The sequence below is a fragment of the Rhinatrema bivittatum genome, chromosome 1 (genome assembly GCF_901001135.1).
Source record: "Rhinatrema bivittatum chromosome 1, aRhiBiv1.1, whole genome shotgun sequence".
NCBI classification, from domain to species: Eukaryota; Metazoa; Chordata; class Amphibia; order Gymnophiona; family Rhinatrematidae; genus Rhinatrema; species Rhinatrema bivittatum.
In genome coordinates, this window is record NC_042615.1 from 40792630 (window position 1) to 40810737 (window position 18108).

The 18108-nt window shown below is 44.6% G+C and overlaps 1 protein-coding gene across 5 annotated transcripts in view; it reads right to left on the bottom strand.

The window, feature by feature from the left end:
- INPP4B (inositol polyphosphate-4-phosphatase type II B) overlaps positions 1 to 18108 on the bottom strand; it is a 1386300-nt gene that overhangs the window by 109242 nt on the left and 1258950 nt on the right. For all 5 annotated transcript variants that reach the window (XM_029598221.1, XM_029598061.1, XM_029598140.1 and 2 more), the window contains 2 exons: positions 7940 to 8112; positions 4940 to 5063 (listed from right to left, as the gene is read on the bottom strand). In XM_029598221.1, the coding sequence (XP_029454081.1) occupies positions 4940 to 5063; positions 7940 to 8112 (297 nt within the window). The remainder of the gene's footprint in view (positions 1 to 4939; positions 5064 to 7939; positions 8113 to 18108) is intronic.

Consider the following 18108-nt stretch of genomic DNA (forward strand, 5'->3'; position numbering starts at 1 on the left):
CCAAAAGTCATTACCGTCTGATAACAGTTTGGAGGCATATTTGAAACGAGCTAGTGGTCTAAATCCAGTTCCTAGTGGACATCGCTAAAAAAAAAAAAAATAAAAAATCATTGCAAATTATCTCTAATTGCCTCCCTAGTTGGCTATTTCAGCAGAGAGGCCAAAGATTAAACAGCTGTAAGAGACTTAATTTCTCTCCAGAACATGTAGGGGAACACGAGGAAGCATATTGGCATGGCCTTGACGGGGAATTGCACACTGTCACTGCTCTTCCTGCGTATGGTCTGTGGATTAGCAGAAGATTTCCGTTTCCAGTGCTGCCAGTCGGGCCACCTTCTGCACGCACTAAATTCACTTTAAAATGAAAATACAATCACTCCTGTTCTCTTCAAATCTCTTCAGTGAATGTTACCTCTGACTGGGGACCACCATGCATTTTTTTTTCACTGCACCGACAGCATAATGTCTCCACTTTACGAGGCACATTTAGACAATGAAAGCATTTTTTTTCCCTTGCAATGAAAAGTCTACCAAAAAGCTAATTTTGATGGACTCTCAACAGTCGGTGGTATTCTCGGTGACTTTTCAGTGATGTAGAATAGGAAAAATCCTGGGGCCACTAGAACAACGTGGGAACTGCATGGGGCGATACAGATCCCTGGAGATCACAAAGAATGGCAACGGGTAATAATGCTAATGAGTGAGAAACTGAGAAGCTATTTCAGTATTATGTGCGCTATGGATTGTTTTTTTAAGCAGATCCTTTCTATCACCAGATTTATCCAGTAGACTGCTAAACTATCTTCTGCATGTAAAGAGATTACCACTTCTTGATCACATGGAATATAATCAGTGAGATTTCCAAATCCAGTGCAAACTGGGACACCATCCATGCTGCAGAAGTGATGCAGGCTAGTGGATCACTATTTGCAGATTAGTGGAGGGAAGTCTGTAAATTTGTTGTGGCCTCCACAGACTATAATTAGGGCTTTTGATTCTGAACTGTATCCGAATCACACTGAGAAAACGCCCCGGAATGAAAAATCAGGGCCTTTCTGGTTTATGCCCTACAAAGTCTGAAAAATGAGTTTCCGTGTGCTGAAGTCAAGGCGGTGCATGCATTGCCTGTTTCCCGGTTAGCAGGGTATTTCTAACGTCATCAATGCTTGTGAGAATAGCTGCAGCACAAAAGGGGGACAGGCTTGAACGCATCTTCTCTCCCTGTGCCACAGACAGACCCCTCTCCCCTCTCCCCCCACCCTACACACACAGGCCGATATAGTAGAGTGCGCTCCGGTGGAGCGCACTGTTAACCCGCATTTGAACGCGCGTTTCGACGCGCTAGCTTTACCCCTTATTCAGTAAGGGCGCGTTGAAAATGCACGTCCAACCCCCCCCCCCCGAGACTAATAGTGCCCGCAACATGCAAATGCATGTTGATGGCCCTATTAGTCATTCCCGCGCGATACAGTAAGTAAAATGTGCAGCCAAGCCGCACCTTTTACTTTCAGAAATTAGCGCTTACCCAAAGGTAGGCGTTAATTTCTGCCGGCGCCGGGGAAGTGCACAGAAAAGCAGTAAAAACTGCTTTTCTGTGCACCCTCCGACTTAATATCATGGCGATATTAAGTCGGAGGCCCCCAAAGTTAAAAAAAGTAAAAAAAAAAAAGTAAAATGGGCCTGCGGCTTGAAAACCGGACGCTCAATTTTGCCAGCGTTCAGTTTCTGAACCCGTGGCTGTCAGCGGGCTTGAGAACCGATGCCGACAAAATTGAGCATCGGCTGTCAAACCCACTGACAGCCGTCGCTCCTGTCCAAAAAGAGGCGCTAGGGACGAGCTAGTGTCCCTAGCGCCTCTTTTTACCGCGGACCCTAATTTAAATAAATTTATTTACTGTATCGCGCGCACAGGAGAGTGTCCTGTGCGCGTGCCGGGAGAGCGGGCGCTCACCCGCGATTTTTACGGTATCGGCCCAGCACACACAATGTCCCAAACTGGAACAGGAGTGAGGCAAGCTGACGAGCAAAACGCTGCAGCTCTTTCACTCAATCTTGAACCCCAATACTGGAAAGCTGCTACAAAATAAATATATATAAGCTGAGTAGAAATGGGGCAGGAGGGTGCCTGTAATCGCCACAAATAGGTAATCGCTTAAATAAGTAACGAGGCAAGCTGGAGAGCAAACGCGCAGGCACTACTGTTCTGAACAAGAGGGAGAGAGAAACTGCGAAGTCCTCTGTCCCTCATCCCTCCCACCCACCAAGCCGAACCGGAATAGCCGGGAGGCAAGTCACAGAGCAAAACTGCAGGCGCTGCCTTCCCCTTCTCCTGTAGCTGTTAAAATAAATCTCCTGCAGTCGTCCCCCCCCCCCCCCCCGGAGAGCGCTGTTAAAAACAAAAATGGAAACTGAAGGACAAAAGGGCAGCAGAGTGCCTGCAGTTGCTTCTTTCTTCCCGTGGCAGTGGGTGCTAAAAAAGAGAGAGTGCCCCATCTGCCCCCTTCAGCAGGACTGAGGCAGCAGAGAGCAGGTAACATAATAGTAATTGTAAGCAATTTGTTAGACCCAAACAGTAGCTACAGGAAACCAGGGAAGCTGAAAAAGTCAGTTCAGTTTGTTTGTTTGTATTTTTAAAGATGCTCGTGCTGTGTAAAGTGCAAATAGCTATAATCTCGAGTCAGTGAACCCCGAACCCATGCCGTGCATTTCATGCCTGCAGGCAAAGGCCTTACTGCTCCAGGGGCCGATGCTATCAAAGCAGGCTCATATTGAGCGCCCATTTTCCTTACGCACTCGAATTGAGCGCCCGTTTTCCTAACGCGCGTGCAGCCACAATCCCTGGGTGCCCGATGCAGTATTTAAATGAGGGGTTATGCCAAAAAAAAAAAGGGTGCGCTAGGGGAGAATTGTGCGTCCTTAGCGCTCAATTGCATCGGGCGCCCACAATTTGCAACGGGTGCTCAATACGAAGTCTGTTTTTCTCCCGCTTCTTCAGGAAAAGTCTTCGGTTATTTTGCTGAAGTGTCTCGTACAGTATTAAGTGCCCCTTGCTATGGGCGTCTAATTGTGCGGCCATAAGGACATTTTTTTTATTATCAAACCAATGTACATTTATTTTTCTCCACCACAAGCAGTAAATAAAAGTGTCACAAAGATACCAAGCAGGAGGACCTGCTCATCCTAACACAGAGAGCCATATTTTTTTTATTTCTCATGAGCCCTTGGCTTGCAAATTGACTTTACACCACCTCCAGGGCTGGAGTTAAATTTGCCGCGTTGAAAAGTGTGCGTTGGGTGCCCAGTGCATTCCTGAATCATGGGGGGGTGGAGCTAATAGCCTCATCTGCATGGAATTTACATGTGATGGTGCTATTGCCTTTGTATTTGTTTGGGCACGCATTTTGGGTATGCTAATCTCCCTACTGCATCGGGTGCTAGTGTAGTACGCCCAAAACACGCGCCCAACCGTGCGTAAACCCGTGTGCTAGGATGGGCACACTTTATTGCACCGGTCCCTCGGTGTGACTATTGTAAAAATGCAAATACTTTTTTTTTTAAACCTGAATACGTATACATGTCCAGTGTAAATATTCAGCACTGTGAAGTTACTTTTTGAAATTTTAACATTTAAATAATAAAGGCAAATACAACAACTTGCCTTGCCCGCGATGGCGACCCGCCGAGGGAACTCCGGGGGAGACCCCTGACCTGATGCCTGTCGCTTCGGCGCGGGTCCCTGCTCTGACCGCCGGGTGGGGAGCCGTCCCTGCTCCTCCCTCGCGGCGTCCTGCAGCATTTCCTCCGCGGAGGAAATCCAAGATGGCCGCCGCCATCTTTAGGCGCGAGGCCACGCCTCCTCATTAGATTTAAAGGGACCTGATCCCTTTAACCAGGTTCAGCTGCTGCCAATGATCCAGAGCAGAGGAAGTACAAAAGGAGGCTTCCTCTGCTCATTCCTTGACTTGGCAACGTCCATGGTTGGTCAGGTCTGCTTGCTTCGGTGAGTTCTTGTGTCTTGAATCCTTGTTCCTGTCTCGTCTTGGTGTTCCTGGTTCCTGACTTCGGATCAGCTAGTGGTGATTCCTGGTGTTTGACTTCGGATCGGATAGCGGTGATTCCTGGTGTTTGACTTCGGACTGGCAAGCGGTGATTCTCTGGTGTGTGACTTTAGACTGGCAAGTGGTGATCCCTCGGTGTGTGACCTCGGACCGGTAAGTGATGACCCTCTGGCACTTGACCTTGGACTTCTTCTTGACCATCATCTCCAAGGGCCCACCTAAGTCCCAGCGGCCCGGGTCCCTACGGGCTCCTCTCAGGGGGACCACGGGCTTCCAGGGGTGAAGCTCCAGTCAGCCCTTGCACCGAACGCTCGACCTCTCAAAGGTCCACCTAAGTCCCAGCGGTCTGGGTCCCTATGGGCTCCTCCTGGGGGGACCACGGACTTTCAGTGAACACATACTTCCTTCCTCGACGTCACGACTCTTCGTCTGTCTCTTCAGTCGCCTCTGTCTCCACTGCCGAGGGTCAGCTGGTCACGTCTTCTGTTCCTGCCTTGCCACCCGACGGGAGAACCTACGGATCTTCCTCCTAAGCTATTCCATCCTCCCATCGGCCCAAGGGTTCACAAGTCTGAGCATAACACAACTGAGCATATATGGATTCACGCCTTATTAAACTGAATCCACCTAAAAGTGCTTCATAAATTTTGCTGCACGCCATAAAAATGCAGATAAACACCTATTTTTAATACCCACCAAATACACGGAATTGCTTGAAAAGTAAGCATCAAAGTTTGTGACATATCAACAACTAGGATCAGAAGCCCTGACTTTAATGTGCAATTCAAAGAGGCAGATTGCAGCCTGGAGGAAGGATTAATGAACTGCCAGAGAGAAAAGCATGTTAAATCACCAAATGTCCAGGATAGGACAATACTTACTGTATGTACTAAGAAGACCTTCGTACTGCACTATAATCCCCACCGTATGGAGCTGCTGAAGGAAGCCCTGATCATGGAAACTTGAATGCAGCTTGATAATAAACCCACAGACTAATCCAGCCAGCTAGAACATTAGGAAGCAAAAAAAAAAAAAAAAAAAAGCATTTTGATCGTTTAATGCAATTTCAGAGATATAATAACCACCTGCTTGTTTATAGCTGAGAAAATGACGCTATGAAGTTCAAGGTACAAAGTCATTGGGAGGGGAGGGGGGGGCAATTTTGTATAGACCTCGTTCTTGTAATTTTCGCGGGGTAGTTTCCCGCATAAAGTGGCGGTGTATATTTGCGCCTGCTGCTTGTGCAGGTGGCCGACCAGGGATTAAACTAGTGCATGCCGGTTTGAGAATCCATGTACCGTTTATTCTCCCGGCCCAATCATGCCTATGTGAATATCCTTTTTCATCAAGAAGCTTCTCTAGGGGGAATGATGTTCAACCAGGGCAATTTACCAGTATCCTGAAAATTTTCCTCTTTCTGTATATGAAAAAAACCCAATGCTTTCCCTGTAATGTTCAATATTTGCAAAGTAGGGCAAAGCAAGTCACAAAAAGCTTTTGACCCCGCTTAAGCGTTTTACTGATGGTTCTGTGTATTAGCTCCCATTAGAACATGGGTCACCAGCTGCAGGAACCAGTTGGAGCCCATTCTTTCTCCTGTTACTTGTGACTCTACCCTAAACCCCACCTTGGTTGAATTTCTTATTCAAAGAGGCAGGTAATAAATCTGAATAATAAATGAATACATAGAAACAAAGTGTTCCCTGATGTTCAGGGGGGAGTTCTAGGAACAACTTAATTAAGAACATGAAGCGTTCATTCAATGGGCATTAATGCCCTCATCGCCTAATGCCCACGAACTAAAGCTGGTAACATGCATAATCTGCATGTGTGTGAGGAAGTGTGCTTACCATTTTAGCCATATGGCACCTAATTTTTGCCCACCTCCTGAGGCTGGGCCCACCTCCGAGGCTGCATCTCCTTTATGCCTTGAGGCTGGCTATATTCCTCCCACTCCCAACGAAATAATGCTGGTCACCCTTTTCCCGCCCAACCCCTAGAGGACCTCCAGGTCCCGCAGTGCCTCCAAATCCCCACATTCCAGTGTACGGCCCGCGGGCTTTGGCACGTGGTCATCACACGTGTCATTTTGATTTGGGTACCTGGACTGTCAGGAGGGGAGACCTGCTCCTTCCTGTCTCCAAAGGTTTTGGGGCCCACAGTCCAGTACGGGGAGTTTGGGTGGGATTAATGGGCCTGGAGGCATCTTGAAAGACTCTGGGGTGGAGAGGTCTATCCACGGGGGTTGGGAGGGCCTGCAATTATTGTCTTGTGGTGGGGGAGGGGGCAAGGGGGAAGATCCCTGTACTACCTGGCCCTTTCACTTCAGGCCACTTAGCATGGGAAAAACCTGAGCTGTTGGACACCTCAAGGGTTACCATGGCATTTCCCATGACTTTGACATAGTCATGGTAACACAACGGCACATTCTGCATGTTGTTAAGCTTACTGCATCGTGCATTAAGCTTAAGCTTGGGGCAGGTTTTCGGGGGGGGGGGGGGGGGTACGCGTGTACCCCTTTGAAAATCTGCCCCATGGCGGTAACTTTCAAAGCGGGGCGTGGGCGCGCTTGTGCGAATGTTCGCCAGCCCGCGCTCAGGGGACATGGCCATTTTATAGCGTATGCACACATGTCATAAAACAGCCTGGCTGCGCGCACGCGTGTGCTCGGGTTTAATTGGGTGTGCGCCTGTGCCCGCAAATACTGCTTCTACTAAGTAAGCAGGAGGATTTTAAAAGGAACGCGAGCTGACGCCATTGCTTGTTTCACCAGCTCGACCCAGTTCACTCGGTTAAGGGTCAGGGCTTCCAAACCCTCTAGTTTAATAGCCTTACTTTCTCCCCGAAATGCACAGTTCCTGCCCACCACTTATCCGGTTAAGTACTGATCCGGCTGAGTGCTGGTGACTGAATGGAGCTGGGTGTTCAGCCACTGCCACTGAACTGGCTAAGTAGCACTGAATATCGGCCTCTAGGAGGTCAAATTTCAGCAGGGCAATAAGCGGGAAATTACCCGGGTAATTCTGTTGTTTTAACATACTCTCCTAAAGTTACCCAGGTGAAATTAAACAGATAGCTCTAATGCCATGTTTTGTTGGACCAGACGCGCCAAGTAGATTTAGGAGGGAGCACCCAATATCACCGCTACTCAGCTAAGCTTAATCCCTGTCCGACCTCTTTTCACCCAGATAAAGTTTTGAAAGTCAGCCGGGTGGGAAATTTGATTTTTGTGGTATGAATATCGATCTCTACAATACAACTTTTTATCTGTGAAGACCTAACTTAACAAAAACATAAATAAATAGGAGTATCCCAACAATCTGGCATATTTTATAAAAAAAAAACAAATCATCTTATCAAAATATAATGATATAAAAAATATGTTGATTTTGGTGGGGTTTTTTAAAAGTACTTTCTAAATAGTGTGGTGATCTAATTGGTCTTGTAAATAATTTGTTCCTTGCAGGTTGTGCATGCAAAAATCTTTACTGGACCAACGTAAAGATTATCCAGAGATTACGCTGTACAAGAGTTTTCGGGTCCCCACAGGACTCAAACACATCTAAAAAAAAAAAAGGGATTTATTTGAAGTTGAAAACTCAAGTATACTATCATGTCTGGATAATTTTTATGATAGTCCAATGATAACTAAATACCAAGTCAAATTTATGACAATAGTTCTTATTTTTACCTGCTTCTTAGCCTTGGCCTAACAAATACAGGCTAACAAAACCAAAAAAAAATAGAGTAAAGCATATTTTACAAAAACAAGAATATAATTGCTAAGACATTTTCTGTGTGTAGTGGTTTGTGGCATTATAATCATGGCCATAAATCTAGAAATAGGTACAGAAGAACAGCATAATGTGAAAAGCACCTACTGCTTGACTGAAGACTACATCTCTTCTGAGGGTGAGCAGCAAGCACTGGGGCAAGCCACAGGCAAGCTCCTGCAGCAGGACGAAGGTCATGGACGTTTTCGCCCGCTCCACCACTTCTTCCATGCAGTCCTTCAGCGTAAGTATCAGAGGGTACAGCCGCTCGTACCAGTCTCCTAGAAGACACAATAGCACAAAGGGATCCAAAATGATAAACAACAGGGGGATGGCATTCAAGCAGTGCCATGTGCCCTGCTGAGGAAACGCCCAAAGAGCTCCGTGGCACTGCATGCTGTCAGAATGGCCAGAGAACAGACGCAGGCTGGGCTCTGGCTGTATTTTCATGAACTTTAATATTACACAAATGAAAAAGAAAACAGCTCTGCGCTCCTTTGCAGTTTACAACCCAAGAAATAATATAATACTTAAGAGTCTCTCGGTCTGGGCCTCCTTTACGTTCCTTCATTCCCTGGAGCCTCCTACTCTCTCCTGGGCCTGGTTAGATATCTACTTTCCCAGCAGGCTCCATCTAAACCATGATTCCCCTGTTGTCTGAGGCTTAAGGTGGATTGGACCAATCTGTGGACCAGGTCCTTTAAGATCTTCTGGGTTTTCTTGTGTATACTCCTTCACAAGCTCAAAATGTGCTAATGATGTCATGTTACTAGCTCAGTAAATAACCTAATGGCTTGCACCTTTCATGGTAAGAGAAGCAGTGAGAAGATGCTGGAAGACAGGATGCCTGGAGAAAAGTGAACTGTTACTCCTGTTCCTTCTTAGTCTATTAGAGTTAAGGTAGACCTCTGCATCCTGGCATTCTGTAAGGGAACTTTGAGCGCTGAAGTTTTCCTTTATTTAAGTATTTTAAAGACACAATACTGTTTTTTCCTTTCTCTCTGTCTTTTTGCTTCTTTTTGTTAATAATCTTTTTATTAACTATCAACAAATTGTTTAGTAACAGGTCATTGCAGTTTCCATACATCATGAAGAATATTCAAGGAACAAATACAAAGCAGAACAATCAAAAACCCCACTCCATTCCCTCCCCTTCCCCAAACTTTGCGTCATCGATTGTGAAGTCAAAGGAACAGTTCTGAAAGGGTTACATATCTTAAACTGAATCTCATGCTCTGCTCCAAGCATTAAAACATCATAGATGGGTAATCAAGTATTATAAAGAAGTCCATCCATACTATCTCATATTAACGAACCTTGTCCTTCAGTTCTGGAGGCAAAGATTTCAGAGACGTCATCCAAGTTTGCTGAAAGAACACCTGCTTCTTCTTGGAGCCAGCATTCACTGACTTCCATTCCAGTAAAAACAAGTCTAACATTGAGTCCGGGCACGAAGTGTCTAACCATTTGACTAATATAAGCCTGACAGCTACAAGACAACCCTTAACCAAAAGCATCTTATTAGCTTTCTTAATAACAGAATCTGAGCTTTCATGGCCAAGTAAACAAAATGCCGCCGACCCTGGGAATGTACCGGTAAACAAGGTCATAAAATAATGTAGTAAGCTTTGTCAGAATCATTGTATAGCAGAACAGCCCCATAAACAGTGCATAAATGATGCTTTCGGCCAAAATTATGGAATCCGCTGTACTTCGTCAACTCTCTGACTATATACAGGACAACAACTTACTACATGCTAATCAACACGAATTCAGGAAAGGACATAGCACAGAATCTTTACTTCTTTCATCATTCGATACAATTCTTAGAGGCTTTGATTCAAATACAAATTACATTATGGTTCTGCTCGACATCTCGGCAGCCTTTGACACTTTAAATCATGATATACTACTACAAAACCTCAAACAAATAGGTATTACAGGCACAGTATTACAATGGTTCACTTCCTTTATCAAAGAACACCAACAAAGAATAACACTAGGATCTACAAAATCTGATTGGTACACTACAAAATCTGGTGTCCCGCAAGGATCTTCACTTTCTGTGATTCTTTTTAATATCTATCTCTTGCCATTATGCCACCTCCTATCCGGACTTGACTTGTCATTTAAAATCTATGCCGATGACATCCAGTTCATTATTCCATTCACTGACTCCTGGAAAAAGACTTTTTCACCCTTGCAATTATATTTATCTACCATAAAAATCTGGTTATCTCACAGTAGATTAAAATTAAACATGTCAAAAACAGAACTAATTTACCTTTCTACAGTTCCTGATTCGATCCACCAACCAACGAAGGATTTCATTTTTGAAGGACAAATACTAGCAATAAAACCTCATGCCAAAAACTTAGGCACAATCATTGATTCTAGACTATCCATGTCCAATAACATATCAACAATAGTAAAAAAATCATTTCACAACTTCAAATGTTGAAAAAACTCAAACCTTTACTGTTCCCAACAGACTTTCGATCTTTAATGCAAGCACTCATCCTACCGAGTCTAGATTACTGTAATTCCCTATACCTAGGATTACCAATATCCACTCCAACTTATTCAAAATACCACAGCTCGTCTTTTGTACAATATCTCTTGCAGGGACCATATTACCCCAACTCTACAACATCTTCATTGGTTACCAATCTCTTATCGAGTCTCTTTTAAAATCCTCACCATAATCGACAACTTAATCTACAATCCTACATCTATATGGCTCTGCACTCTACTAAGAATCTAAAAACCAACTCAGCAGCTCCATTCAATGGATAAATGTATTCTTGAAGTGCCCTTAATAAAACTCGCACATCTGGACCTTACACGTAAACAAGCTTTTTCAGTTGCAGGCCCGACTCTGTGGAATTCCATCCCTAAAGGGATTCGTCTAACTTCAAATACAAAAGAATTAAAAAAACTATTAAAAACCTCTCTCTTCACAACAGCTTACAAGATAGCAAATTAATGTACTCAGATTACATAAGTTTCACTTTTATTTACTTTTATTCATTGTTGTATACTAAAGCATTATAATTTGAGTGTAATGTCTTTATTATTTATGTTTTTATTATGTATGTGACCTCTGTAAGCCGCTTAGACGGACAGATTACTGCCCCATTTTTGCAGTATATAAAAACGTTTAAATAGATAAATAAACAAATAAATAAATAAATAAACAATCTGAAGTTGCAATCTTAGCCGCATAAGCTTTACTGGGCCGAAAAACAATTCTATGCAAAATTCTAAAATTAATTTCCCAGTGTATTATGCTAATTAGTGCATGCTTAATGAGATTGTCATATACATACATACTGTATCATCATCTGTCAATTCACATAATAAATCGCGTGACCAGACATAAGCCAAAGTTTTAAAGATTACATATGAAGAGTTATTATGTAAACATTTGTACAATATTGTTATAGATACATGATTTTATTTTCAAATTAATATACCAATCTTTGACATGGAGGATTTTGCAATTCCTTATCCCCTGATGGTTTCAACATCAAGGCATAACTATGCAGCTGAAAATATGCAAAATAGTCACGTTTATGAAAATACAAACATTGACAACAGTATTGGAAATTTTACATCCCACCTGACTGAAAGTTAAAAAATGGTTGTATATTAACAATATTCTGCTTGTGTAATGCGTGGAATCCTTTATATACCGTACCTGGGGTAAACTGGGGATTACCGGTCACAGGCAAACAGTAAGATTTCTCCCATGAAAGTCCTTAAAGGTTCCTAACAAAAGCCATCCCCTCCGTACTGTACTAACCACCAATGACTGTACTAGGTAAGGCGGCAAAGATTCGTTAGCAACATGCAAATAGGTCAAATTTTTCTTCCAAAGCAATTACACGAGCCTGCCATTAACCAGGTTTTTTTTAGTATCTTTAAGCTACAAAGCCATATTATAAAAACAAGTAGCAGAGAAGCCCAGACCATCCTCTTCTTCAGGGACTGTTTGAAGTTTTCCTTTAAAACTTCAGATTTTTCTTCTCAGAAACTCGCTATTTGCTGCCTTAAAGTCCGAGGTGGATTATTTTCCAGCTGTATTTGATTATTCTGTCCCTCTGACCCTAAGCCACAGAATAGGACTGCTTTGATGAATCCTCCCCAATAACGATGAGAAATAATAGCTACCACCGAGGAAACACAACACAGCTCCCACAGCTTTTCCCATCAGGGATTTCAATTCCTGGAACTCAGATTCCTTCTTTGCCTGTCACAACTCAGTAAACTGATATTCCTGTCAGGAGGAAGACATTTTGCAAAAGGACTCGCCCAAGTAACAATGGATTTATATTCCCCGGGCTGAAAACCACCCTCCCATTTTCTCGCAGCTGAAGGGAGTGAGTCAGGAGGGGGCGGGGTTACTGCTTTGCAGGTGCTTTTGTACCCCTGGTCCCCACTGGACCAAGAATTTCAAAATCAGCTTGCAGGGTTTCAGAATTGCCCTGATATGATGTTTGCTTGCGTCTGTTTGCTTTTTTGGTGGTGGTAGTGGTGGTGGTGGGGTCAACCAGTTGTTATGGAGGGAGAAATATGTGACGAAGCTTCGCTCAAATGATGAAAGAAAATAATTGCCACTGAGGAAGGATAACAGAGCCTGCTACAGCTCAGCCAACGGGAGCACCTCCTTTTGGCTGAATGGGGGAACTGCTGCCTCCAGACCAGAAGGCTGCTGTTTCCATCCACTAGGTCTCTTCACCACGGTACCACCTCGATCGGAACGAGTTCAAGAGCTTCTTGGCAATTGTTTCATATGCCTAGGCAGGGGCATCGCTAGGTAATTAAAAGACACGGGGCTTGGGCCCATAGGCCCACTGCCCCCTAGGCACACACATACTCGTATTTCTTCTCCTCACCCCTCGCTTCTAGAACTAATGTACAAAATATATAACCAATTTAATCATTTAATGTTGATGATGTCAGTGAGCAAGGTCATAGGGAGACGAGGGGAAAATGTGTAATAATCTACTTTCCTAATACCTACGGGTGCTTTGTGGTGGCAATGTTTAAGCTGTCTGCGTCGGGACAAAATATAATGTGTTCTTTTAACCCACAGGCTTCGCGCCAACATTTAAATTGAAAGTCCATGTGTGCTTTCGCTTTGTAAAGTACCCAGGGACATTTCCACCTGTTTTTTATTTTCTTTCATGCGGGTGCTTTCTTCATGGAAAATAATGTACCACTGTAAGGACAAAACAAAAAACTCTGTCTGGCCTTGATCCAGTGGATTGCTGGTGTGGGAGGCTGGAGCTCTGGCCACAGGGAGGCGCCGCTAGGTCAAAGCTGGGCAAAACCTGAAAGGTCTGCTGTAAGAACTACAACCTCCCCCCCTCACCCAAGGAACTGGATTAGTCCTCAGAGATTAAGAACATAAGAACATGCCATGCTGGGTCAGACCAAGGATCCATCAAGCCCAGCATCCTGTTTCCAACCGTGGCCAATCCAGGCCATAAGAACCTGGCAAGTACCCAAAAAGGGATTGCTGGGAACTACATATTGTGGTCCATATTCAGAAGCATTTGGCCGGATAACTCAAAAGTTTTCTTGCTAAGTGAATATCTGGGCAGTTATCTGGCTGAATTCTAGCCGGATAACTTTTTATCTGGCTAAAACTTGACTGGCTAAGACAGGGGCGAAACTGGGAGGAGCTGAGTCTGGTAAATCTGTTTGTCCCGCAGACAGTGGCTGAATACGGACCTCTTTGTTCCCAGCGATTTGGGGGCTGTTGAACTGTACACTTGAGGACGCCGAGAGAGACATAAACTCTGGACAGTCAGATAAGTATTGGTGGTATGCGTTTGGGTTCATCCTCCTGGAGATCTGATCTCGGGCTGAACTTGGTGTGAGCCCTGGTCTTTTACCCAGCAGCTGGAATTGAGCCCTGTCCTGTGCAAATGTTCCCTGCAATAAGACAGGATACCGGTGTTAGCATTCCTAAGAAAGGCAAGCTCGAGCTGCATAATGCGTGGTTTGCATTTGTAGAGGCTCATAACCCCCCCACACATATTTGAAAATGCAGTCTACGTGCATTATTATCCTCCCCTGACCTAAAAACACTTCCTCTAAATGTGGTTTCAGTGTCAGTTTTCAGACAGACAATTAACCTGTGTAAATTGCTATCTGCCTGCGTAAATAGCTTTGAAGGTTGATCTTCCTATTTTTTTTTGTTTGATTTATATTCCACCTTTGAGGTAATTCAGAGCAGGATACATTCAGATACCAGAGGTAGTTCCCTGTCCCCCGGAGGGCTTACAATCTAATAGGATCATTTATCAAAATGCGTTATGGCGTTAACGCGTGTGTTATTGCCATAACGCATGTGAAAAGTATCGTAGCGCATGGTGTGAATGCACATTTTTGAGGGGGCTGGGATTGAGGGAGGAGTTTGGGTGGGTTTTAGTAAAATTAGGGGCTATGTTGTGCTGTGTGATGGCATAACACATGCTATTGCATGGTTTTAATGCTGGATATAACTACAGTTTTTTTGCTGGCATTAAACTGTGTGATATATCTGAAATGGCCATAATGCAATTTGTGATACATTTTTGGAGTTGCATTTTAGCCATTTCTGGGCTTGGGAAGAGAGAGGGAAGAAAGTGAGAGACAGCCTCCAGGAAGAGCCTCACTGTGTGCACCTATTTATATCTCTATAGGAGGGCCAACTGATAGGTCGAGGTGAGGTGTTAGTGGTGGTTTAGGGGCCAGTTTTGCATTTAAAATAAAGTGTACGAACAGCACAGTACAACTCAGTGAAGATTTGACGTCATTTAGAGTGAGGAAAGTCTCAAAAAGATGAAAATTTGTACTATGTTCTCTCACTCTAGCTTGATGATACCTTGTTTAAGAGTCCATCAAGCTAGGGTGAGAGAACATACTAGAAATTTCACATTTGTGAGACTTTCCTCACTCCAAATGACGTCAAATCTTCACCAAGGTGTACTGTGCTGTTCGTATGTCTTACTGTAAATGCGAGACTGGCCCCTAAACCACCACTAACACCTCACCTCGACCTATCAGGTGGCCCTCCTATAGAGAAATAAATACTGAACTGCTATGAGAGCCTTGTAGATTCATTCATTCTCTCTCTCTCTCTCCCTCCCTCCCTCCTTCCTTCCTTAGTGCAGCATGTGAAAAATAGGGATTTGCACACTAAGTTGGCCATGTGATAATACCTATGCAAAGTGGTAACTTACAAATTTCCATAACCACATGCATTATTAACTCTGATTGATGGGGAATGTCTTGCCCAAGTTTCCCCAGAGCAGCAGTGCAAACCACCAGGCTACTCCTCCACTCCAATTCACACACTCTATAAGGACAGCAAGAAACAAGCAAAGCTTTCAGCACAGAAAGGAACTGTGCACCAGATAAAGCCAAGTCCATCAATTAAATTCAGCAGCTTCCTAACTTCCCAGATCATAATACTTTGAATTGGGCCTCAGGATGTTTTACATTTGATCTGTTCAAAATTATTTCCAACCTTTATTTATTTAGTCTCTGGTTTGAGCTCCTGTCTCCTTGTCTCTCTCGTTCTCTGTTTGGTGTGGTCCTCCTTGTTTCATTTGTGTTTCAGATCTGTCACCCTCTTTCTGGCAGTCTATCTGTCAGCACTCTTTTTTTTCTCTCTTTCCTCCATTCTCCCTTTTGTTTTCTGTCTCTCCTTCTTCCTCCTCCTCCTTCCCCATTCCCTCATTATCTCCATCTTTCTCCTGTGCTCTCTCTCCCCCTCATCTCCCTCTTCCAACTATGCTCGTTCCAATCTTTTCCTCTACTCTTGTTACAACCACTAAAGAAACCACCAGGAAACATGTGTGCGAATATAGACAAAGGAGAGACCAACCAGTAGTACTAGAATATTTATTATAACCCTGGTATATAGCCCGATGATAAGCCAAGCTACCAAACGAGTAGGATTTTCCAGCACCCAAGCCAGTGATCCCTCACTTTGGCCAGAAGTGACAGTAACCCCACCCCGTTTGCGTATCCTGCACGGTTGGGGGCCATAAAAGTATTTGTAAGTTCTTTGGGGCAGGAACCCTGCCTAGCGCTTTTCTGTGTGGATCCTTCTGCTTGGGGGGGGAGAAGGTTCCTTTCGGGTCCCAGTGCAGGGATGGCTGATAACCTTCGTGTTATCCCTGGGACAGGGGAAATCTCTTCTTCTATGTGAGCGCCGAGCACCCAAATAAAAATGCTGGATGCACTGGGTTACTGTCCAAATGTACATTTACTGAATAAAGTAGTTGCAGATGGCACAATAAATATGTTTCCAGCACCACAGTCTTTTTTTTATTTTTTTTTTACAATGCTTTTCCTCCCTCTGTGCAGGAGTCTTAATTGGGCACCCACCTGGATTATGTGAAAAGGAGATCCTAGTGGGCAGGATAACCTTTGAGCTGGTCAGGAAATCCCCTTCCAAGCTGGTGAAAACTGCTGTCCTTATACAGGGAGTAAACTTTCTCTCTCCCCTCCCGGAGGCTGAAGACCCGGGATAGGTGTCCTCCAGGACCTTTACGGTTCCTGTACTCACTGTTAACAGTTTCTCCCACTTCCTCAGGATTATACAGACTCAGTCTCACCTCTGGATCCCTTAGGGGAAGGATCCCTGGATACAGGTTTCTTATCCTGCTCCTATGCAAGCAGGAAGGGGCAGCCAAAACTTTTCCTCCTGGATGGTTAAACTTAATCAGGCCGATGCTATATCAGTGTGAGTTAAAGGCAGGCTCATGTTTGAGTGCCCGCCTCCTTAACGCGTGCAGATCCACCTCTCCGGGGCTGCCGTGGTAATAAGGAGGCGCTAGGGGAAACTGCGCGCCCCTAGCACCTCCTTGGCAGTGAGTGCTCGGGAGAGGTGGCTGTCAGCCACTTAGGAAAACAGACGCTCAGTTTTAGAGTGTCCGTTTTCCTTCCTCTGCACAGCCACAGGGTAGGAAAATGGACGCTAGTTAATTGAGCATCCCTTTTCCTAACCTGACCACTGGCACCTTTTTTTTGGGGGGGGACGGACATTATAATTTTGTTGTTCCTCTGACTTAATATGGCCACGATATTAAGTCGGAGGAAGTACAGAAAAGCAGTATTTTCTGCTCATTTTTTTTTTTTTTTGCATGGGCGGGGAGGGGAAACAGATGAGCGCTATTACCTACGCTTGCGATTGGACGTGCTTACCCCCATTTTACATCGGGGTTATGGACGCTCATCCAATTGCGGGTTGAGCCATGCACTGCTGCCAGCACACGGTATAGCATCTGCCTGAATGTCCCTTTTTCCTTAACTGAATACTCCTCACAACGGGTCACCACCCCTAGGGCAGGTCTTCCCTATCCCTGGGCATCCCAGACACAGAGTTCCCGTGTCCTGAATCCGAGAAAGGTCCAGGTATCCAATGAGGCTCCTACCACAAAAATCTCAAAATCCCCCAAAACGACCCAGAGGGGTAGGCAAACCATGGAGGAGACTGACAGGACCACCCTCCTGACCCTGGTCAGGAATCCCGGGCTGGGTTAGCCTGTTCCCTCTGACTGGGCCTGAAAAGTACCAGCAGAAGGTAAGCGCTACCACCTCCTAACTCTCCAGAAATGATACACGACTGCCTCCAGACTCTCAGGAGAGCACTGTTAGAAAACTTCTTAAGGGGAGGGTCATTCCCAGGCGCCTCAAAGGGAGGGAGTGAATTTGAATGGGTCCTCCCCCCCATCCGCCTACCTAGTGCTTCCCTGGGAATACTGGTAACCGAAGAATGGCTCTTGGATACACGATGGACACAGGATGCCGTTGTCCAGTTCAGTCAGCAGTCAGCTGTTGATGCTTCTGTACTGTGTGTCTTGTTTCTCACACACGCATTATTACAGCCTGCTGTTACACAGGCTGCTGCACTGTGGGCGCCAGGCCAGGTTTGTTTGTTTTTTTCTTTTTTCCAGTTAGCAGTAGAAATGCTTTGATCCATGAGCTAATACAGGAACTGGTTATCACTTGCTGGAATGTCTCTGCAGGTATATTTATTTATTTATTTAATACTTTTCTATACCGACGTTCAACAAAAGACATATCACATCGGATTACATCAAACAAGGTTAGATTACATCGAACAAGGGTTACATCAAACAGGGGATTGCCACAAACAAGAGTTAGTAATGGTCAAAGTGGGTAATGACCAGGGTGAGATTCCTAGAATAAGTAATAACAAGTGAATAACTGTGGTAAAAAAACAAAAGCGAGATACATGAAGTCAAGGGCTA